This window comes from Triticum dicoccoides, chromosome 3A (genome assembly GCF_002162155.2).
Source record: "Triticum dicoccoides isolate Atlit2015 ecotype Zavitan chromosome 3A, WEW_v2.0, whole genome shotgun sequence".
Taxonomy (NCBI): Eukaryota; Viridiplantae; Streptophyta; class Magnoliopsida; order Poales; family Poaceae; genus Triticum; species Triticum dicoccoides.
This window is the reverse complement of record NC_041384.1, coordinates 552543527-552551016: the sequence shown is the minus strand read 5'-3', so window position 1 is coordinate 552551016 and position 7490 is coordinate 552543527. Positions and strand designations below refer to the sequence as shown.

Here is a 7490-nt window from a genome sequence, read left to right as displayed (position 1 = left end):
ACAGTCGGGGTGGTGCACCACCTCGGAAGCAGTCCGGCATAAAGCTCGGGCGCTAGTGGCTGGCTCCATAGAGGGCATTTCCAGCATTAAGCTCGGCTCAACTCCTTCAACTTTTTTGGACCAAGATGATCTATGTCATCTTGGATATAGTCCGGCGTTGGAGCTTGGACACAGTCCGGCGTTGGAGCTCGGATACATTTCTGCGTTGGAGCTCGGAAGCAGTTCGACATTGGTGCTCGGCTGCAAAAAATACCTCGAATGCAGTCCGGCGTTAGAGCTCGGACGCAAGAGGGCACTGCCTCCCAGGAACAACTTCAAACCCGAGGTGTGGCATAAAAATAACAAGGCATTGATAAAGGCCGGAAACTTAAAGGGGCTCCTCGGATACCCGACGTATAAACTTGTCGAATGCATTTCGGCGATCCTCAAGATCAAAGATGAGAAGATTTGTTGAACCAGTTTTCAAGACCAACAACCGAAGATGAAGAATAGTTCGGAAGAATCGAGGAGCGTCCCTAACTTGAAGACCGGTTCAGGGGGCTATTGACGGTGTCCTGGACTAGGGGGTACTCAACACGTCATCTCCCGATCTGTTAGATTGGGCCGAGGACCCCCATGGCCGTATACTCATGGGCCAGTTCGGACAGCTGCCGCATACATGGAAGATTCCACAAGACTTGGTGATCAAGACAAGGACTCCTCCCCACCGGCGTATGCGGCTAGGACTCTTGTTATCCTAGGCCATTGGTGCATTATATAAACCAAGGCCAGGCTAGTCGATAGGCAACATATACATATAATCATACCATAGGCTAGCTTCTAGGGTTTAGCCTCTCCGATCTCGTGGTAGATCAACTCTTGTAATACCCATATAATCAAGAATAAATCAAGCAGGACGTAGGGTTTTACCTCCATCAAGAGGACCCGAACCTGGGTAAAACATCGTGTCCCCTGCCTCCTGTTACCATCCGCCTTAGACGCACAGTTCGGGACCCCCTACCCGAGATCCGCCGGTTTTGACACCGACACCCTAGTTGTGTGCAATTTAAGCAACCTCGGAAGCCTCAGAAGGCAACCGAGGAGAGAAACTTGGCACCTCTAGAACTTATACATTCTGATCTATGCGAGATGAATGGTGTGTTGACAAAAGGTGCAAAGAGCTATTTCATGATGTTAATTGATGATGCTACTAGGTTCTGCTATGTTTATTTGTTGCAAACTAAAGATGAAGCTTTAGACTACTTTAAAATCTATAAGGCTGAAGTTGAAAAATCAATTAGAGAGAAAGATCAAACATCTTAGGTCGGATCATGGTGGGGAGTAATTTCCCAAAATATTTTATGAATTCTGTGAGGAACATGGAATAATTCATGAGAGGACGCCGCCCTACTCGCCCCAATCAAACTGTGTTGCTGAGAGGAAAAACCGCACGCTGACCGACTTGATGAATGCCATGTTGGACACTGCTAGTTTATCTAAGGCATGGTGGGGGAAGGCTTTTTTGATTTCGTGTCATGTCCTGAATAGAATTCTGAACAAGAATAAAGAAAAAAAACCTTATGAGGAGTGGCTTGGGAGAAAACCATCACTTTCATATTTGCGCACTTTGGGATGTTTAGCGAAGGTCAATGTTCCAATCCCGAAGAAACGTAAACTAGGACCAAAGCAGTACATTGTATCTTTCTACGCTATGCTCAGCGTAGCGTTGGTTATAGATTTTTAGTGGTTAAATCCAAGGTACCTGACATGCATGTTGATACTATTATGGAATCTCGTGATGCAACTTTTTTTAGAATATGTTTCCTATGAAATATATGCATAGCACTGCTAGAATATCTTCTAAGATAATAGTTGGATCTAGTACATCAAATGATTATTCTAAACAACCACATGAGCAACCACATGATATAGTCCTTGAGAAGGATGACAATGAAGCTCCTAAATGGACACGTCACAGTCTAGTCGGTTCAGGTCGCTCCCGCAATCGACTCGGGCGTGCGGCATGGGCCTCCCACGTTGCTCCCGTTAGGGTTTTCCAAACCGCTATATAAGGACATGTCGCGGGCGCCGCAACACACACAGAAACCAATCTAGGTTTTGCCACACCTCGTTCCTTGCACCGCCACCGTAGTCCATCCCATCCCGAGCGCCGGCGTGCACCGGCGAACGGGAGAGCAGGTCTTCGGAACCACTCGCCTTTGTGATCCTATACGGGAGAGGGCGAATGAGATTTTTGGGAAGCACCACGCGCGCGAGTGCTCGCTGTCTTCATCACGGCTTGCCTACCGTCCAGGTCGAGCGATCTTACTCATCGACTCATCGCCGTCTATAACGTTGTCTTCTACGACCAGTCTTCACCAACGTTGTCATCAATAACATCGCTGCACCAACGGCTACCTCATCTGCAAACGATCGGTATAACCGCAGTGTCCCATCTCGTTGGTTAAACATGTTTGCTAGTTTCATGTTTTGTGATGTTGTGTTGCTGCTGTTCATGTTGTTTAGTGCTTCTAGTATGCTTGAGTTTCACATGCCAGTAGCTGCAATCATCATGTTTAATATTCTGGAATTAATCATGAAAAGTATGCCTAATTACTTAACAATAAGGGTGTGCACAAGTCGATCCTTCAAGAAATCGCGTTTCGTCGTTGATGTTTCACAGAGGTTCATTTCGCTCACGAGGGAAGGGCTTCCAATTCAGTAGATCACAATCTTGTAAAGAGTTCGCTGTCCCTCAAGCATGGTCGTCACACTTGACTCGCGTAGCCAAATGATACTGCTATTGTAGCTTATATATCATGCAATAAAGCGACCATATTTATCCCTAAAACAGTACGTAGGTATATCTGGAGAGGATTTTTCCTGTGACGAATAATGAATCAAGTTTTGTGGCATTGGAGAAAAATGATTACAACATTTACTGGTTCAGTCATTTTGTCAAGACCAAACAAAAAAATGAATGCACTTTTCGGATTCCCTGTCGAGGCTTAGCTATCGACAGAAACAACCATGAAAATAGTGGTACATGAACATTGACAGTTACTAGAATATTATTATATCTTTATTAACACACCACAAAACCACACACATATACAGAGTTTTAGTATGAGAAAACCAACGACGGCATTGTTCGGATTCCTTGTCAAGGCTTAGCTCAGGACCCCGCTACTCGGTGTCAGTTTTTAATCGACAAAAACAACCATGAAAATAGCCGTACGTGAACATACACGGTTACTTATATATTATTATATCTTTATTAATATATCAAAACACACACACATACAGAGTTTTAGTATGATACACCAAAACACACACACATACAGAGTTTTAGTATGAGAAAACCAACAACGGCACCAGCTAGGCAAAGTTAGATCTCCTCCATGGCGGGATCCAGACATGGAGCCGGCCAACTACCAGGCATTACTACTGGCCCGTATTAGTTGTTGACTCTCCAGCATACCTTCCTGATCTCTGCGCCTTGCTGGTTGCCTATGGTCTTGACCCCGATTTTCCCCATAGTCTCCATGGCTTTCTCGAACTTCCTCTCCCACGCCCCGGTCATGTTCGCGTTTTCTGTCACCTGCGTTATCGTTTCCGTCGAGTTGAGCACGGCATCTGAGGTGAACAACACTTTCTTGTCGACCACGTTCTGGTAGTACTGCTTATCCAGGATGTTGGGGGTCACATCATCTTGGTTCACGTTGGTGCCGTCGTTGCCGTTGCACTGGGCCCTAAGCTTGGCGGCAAATACCGGTTCCATCTCAGAGAAACGGGTGGAGAAGAACAAGCAGCGGGCGCGGCCGATGGTGTGCGCGCCGGAGAGCGTGACCATCTCGTCGGAGGTGAGTCCCTTGGCCGCGAAACTCCCCTGAAGCGCCGTGAGGTTAGAGAAGGGCCCAGGCAGCTGGTCTGTCTCGTTGGAGAATGACTCGCGGCCGTCGTAGCGGCCGCCCGGCATCTGGATGTTGATCTTGCGGTCGCTGAGGAAGTAGGACGCGTCGCGGGCAGCATAGGCGACGATGTCGGCACATGAGACTGTGTCGGGGCAGGCAGCCTCGATCGCCGCCTTGGCCTCGTCAATCACCTCGAACCCTCGGAGGCTGTTCTGGTTGGGAGGGCCTTCCCTCTCCGTGTCGCTGTTCTTCGAGTTGGTCGTGTTGAGGAGGACGGAACCATCGCAGCCCTAAATATAATGAACATGAAGGACCTTATAATGAACATGCTAGTATATAAGCTAGTAGAATTGACGAGGTGTGTCAGTGTGTGTACCCGAACGAAGCAGTCATGGAAGAAGAGACGGATGAGCCCGGCACCAATGCCAGGGTTCGCATCCACGGCCTTCTTCACGGCATCCGTGACGATCTTCTCCGCGCTAGGGCACCTGGTGTTGTAATAGCCGGAGCTGAGTCCTGACCCCGAGGGAGCAGGTCTCCTCTGCCGCGTCTGAACGTCCGGCCTGGGGCGACAGAGCGCCGCGTTGTAGGTGGGCAGCCTCAGCCAGCCGTTGAAGCAAATGCTGGCGCCGTCGCACGCCGCCGGCCCGGCGAGGAACGCGGCCAAGACGACGAGCGCTGCGAGCTTAGTCGCCATCTTCCTTTCGCACTAGCCAGTAGCCACTAGAGAGGTGATGGTCGTTTCGTGTCGTGTGTTGTTTGCTCAAGCTGGGTTACGGATGACATATTTATAAGCCGTCCCGGACGACCACGTACAAAGGCAATATAGCTTGGCAACGACGTATGTGGGCAGGCCGCGTTTCGTGGGCGGCGCACGTCGCGACTTGCGATAGACGCAAACTTGGACCGGACAGCTGAAGCGTCTGACCGGCGACGTTCGATGGATTTTCGCGGTGTCTCGCTGATTGCGCGTCGGTGGTCTGATCGGCCTTTGAGATCTCGTGGTGCCTGTGTGCTGAGCCTGTGCGTAGGGACAAGTTAGTTAGGTTGATCGTTGAATGTTGCATGGGAACAGTGTCTTCGCTCCTCGCCGACTTGTTCTTTGAGTGGAAAATGTCCACAGCGTCACCAACCACGCATTTACCATTCCATGCAGGCAGGTACTAGTGTATACAGCTGCTAACCGGTTGGATTCACTCCGGCAGGCTTCGCTTGACGGCCGAACCTGCGCTTTGCAGTGCACTAGTAGTATACGTACTCTCCTAGCGTATTTCTTCAGTTAGGCGAAACAAGCGTAAAAAGCTGGGATATCGCGTGATTAGCGATGACCTAGCGACATAACATGAAGTAATTTAGACTAGTAATATGCATATTCTATAGTGAATAGTGTCATAGATGTGATAACATAGAAACATTCATGTATTACTTTCTAGGCTCATTTTGCTTCGAGGTGTGTTATGTTATGATATGTGGATCGGGGGGCGTCAGATGCTCATTTGCGTCGGGTCAATGGGATGGCCCCGAGGGAGTGCCTCTCTCGGCATGCAGGGGGGCGGAGGCATGCACGCCTGCAGGTGAACAGGAGAACGCGGCTGAAGAGATGGGCATGCCCGACGCAGCGTTGGGGCCCGCCACTACTCTTGCGGATGGGCTGCGCCAGCCCAGGCTCGGCATGGGGGAGCCGAGGTAGACATGGTGGGCCACGCTACGCCCTTGAGCGGGGCCCAACTCTCGGGCCAGGCCACCATAGAGGCTACGCCAGCTGGACAGCGGGTTGGCGCAGGCCTGCCCGACGCCCGCGTTGCAGATTTCCTGGCCAGGGCGACAAAGGAAGTGCCACCGCCGTTGCTGCCCAACCCTAGGCCCCCTGGTCGCCGTCCTAGGAAGGCGGCTCGGGCGCCCGCAACAGCAACGAGACGCAGCAGCAGATTGCAGGGGAAGAAGCTCTTATTCCCCGAGGGAAGCTCCATCATGAAGCAGGCTAGGTTGCTAGTCATGTCCAAGAGGGGGCTGGCTATTCCCGAGCGCAGAGAGGCTGAAGACGACAGGGTCGAGCGGTATGCTAGAGCCTTTGATGAACCGATGTGGCCACCGCAGATCAAGGCATTGATGATCCTTGCTCGGTCAGGGAAAGAACACGTGATGGTGCCACCGGCCACGGCATAGGCGGTCAGGCCGGTAGCCTGGAAGATAAAGTGTTTGATGGATCACAACATCCTACTTTGGAACGTGCGGGGACTCAATAATCCAGCACGTAGAGGTGTGGTTAGGTCCATGGTAAAGGCACACAATGTTGCCATGGCATGTATCCAAGAAACAAAGCTATCTTTGGTGGGCAGTAGGATTGTGCAAGAGTGATGTGGAGCCGAATTTGACAAGTTTGCTTTATCTCCTGCGGTGGGACGAGAGGTGGGATACAGCTCGTTTGGGTTGGGGCAAAATTCAATCTCCCTAATGTGGATTTGCACAACTCTTTTATCACGGCGCATGGGAACACTGCGGATGGGGCCCCGTTTGGATTGATGACGGTGTACGGGCCACAACAAGTGACGGATAACATGGTGTTTCTAGCTGACATGAAGGCGGCGGTGCAAGCCTTTCCGGTGGGCACGGCAATTTTCTTCGGAGGAGACTTCAATATGATCGCGCACGCAACGGACAAAAATAATAATAACATCAACCGCAGATGTTTGTCAGCCTTCAGGGGATTCATCAATGAGCTGCAACTCAAAGACCTATACATGCACGACCGCAGGTACACTTGGAGCAATGAGCAAGAGAGGGCCACTTTGGTGAAACAAGACTGGGTATTGTACAATGACGCTTGGGACGCTAGGTTCCCTGGCTGCCTACTGCAAGCCCTCTCTAGCGAGATGTCAGATCATTGCTCGTTGCTTCTCACCTGTGACACATCCTTCAGGCCGGCGAGACAATTTCGTTTTGAAATTTTTTGGGTCCAGATGGACGGGTTCAGTGAGTTGGTAGCCAGCGTCTGGCAGCGACCAACGACCACTCAAGAGCCTCTTGCGTGCCTTGCGGAGAAGATGAAGCGTACAACCAGAGAGTTGAAAAGCTGGGGGAGTGTGACGCCCGGATAATTAAGCTACAGTAATCCCACGTTAATGATGCCATGTCACCACGGTTATTGTTTCTAATCTCGCGTTAGTTCGAAACTGATTATAATTCAAAATTTAAAATCAAGCAAACAATAAAAGTTTTCAAATATTAAAACTAAAATGTTTAATAAATAGTAGATAAATCAGAGACTATGATAAAATTGTAAACAATATTATTGAAATTTAATAAGTGACTTAAACAACCTTAAACAGTGGCTGAAAACATTATTTAATAACCTTTTTATTAATACAAAATAAATGTGAAATGATAATTAACCCAAACTAGTTTTTGGTGGTAGGATTTATAGTGCTGTGATTTGTGGGCCAGCTCTCATATTTCACAACACTCATTTGGTGCCCAAACAATTAGCCAAAACAGAAGAAAATAAGAAAAGTAAAACAAAACAAAACTAACCAAAAAAAAAGGAAAGGACCCCCCCACTGGGCCAACCGGCCCAGCTGGCAGCCAGCCCAGCCGACT

At 49.3% G+C, this 7490-nt stretch overlaps 1 protein-coding gene across 1 annotated transcript; it reads right to left on the bottom strand.

The window, feature by feature from the left end:
- Positions 1–3231: 3231 nt before the first annotated feature.
- On the bottom strand, positions 3232–4639 carry LOC119269139 (peroxidase 2-like). The gene is made up of 2 exons (XM_037550907.1): positions 4270–4639; positions 3232–4183 (listed from the first exon to the last, which is right to left on the bottom strand). Exons 1-2 carry the CDS (start codon positions 4588–4590, stop codon positions 3437–3439), a joined length of 1068 nt encoding a protein of 355 aa, XP_037406804.1. The 5' UTR covers positions 4591–4639; the 3' UTR covers positions 3232–3436.
- Between the last annotated feature and the right edge of the window lie 2851 nt (positions 4640–7490).

Excerpts from the sequence above, each read along its gene's own strand:
- LOC119269139 (XM_037550907.1), bottom strand. The coding sequence starts at position 4,590 with ATGGCGACTAAGCTCGCAGCGCTCGTCGTCTTGGCCGCGTTCCTCGCC. Across the intron at positions 4,184-4,269 it reads TCCATGACTGCTTCGTTCGG|GGCTGCGATGGTTCCGTCCT; the intron begins GTACACACACTG and ends CATTATATTTAG.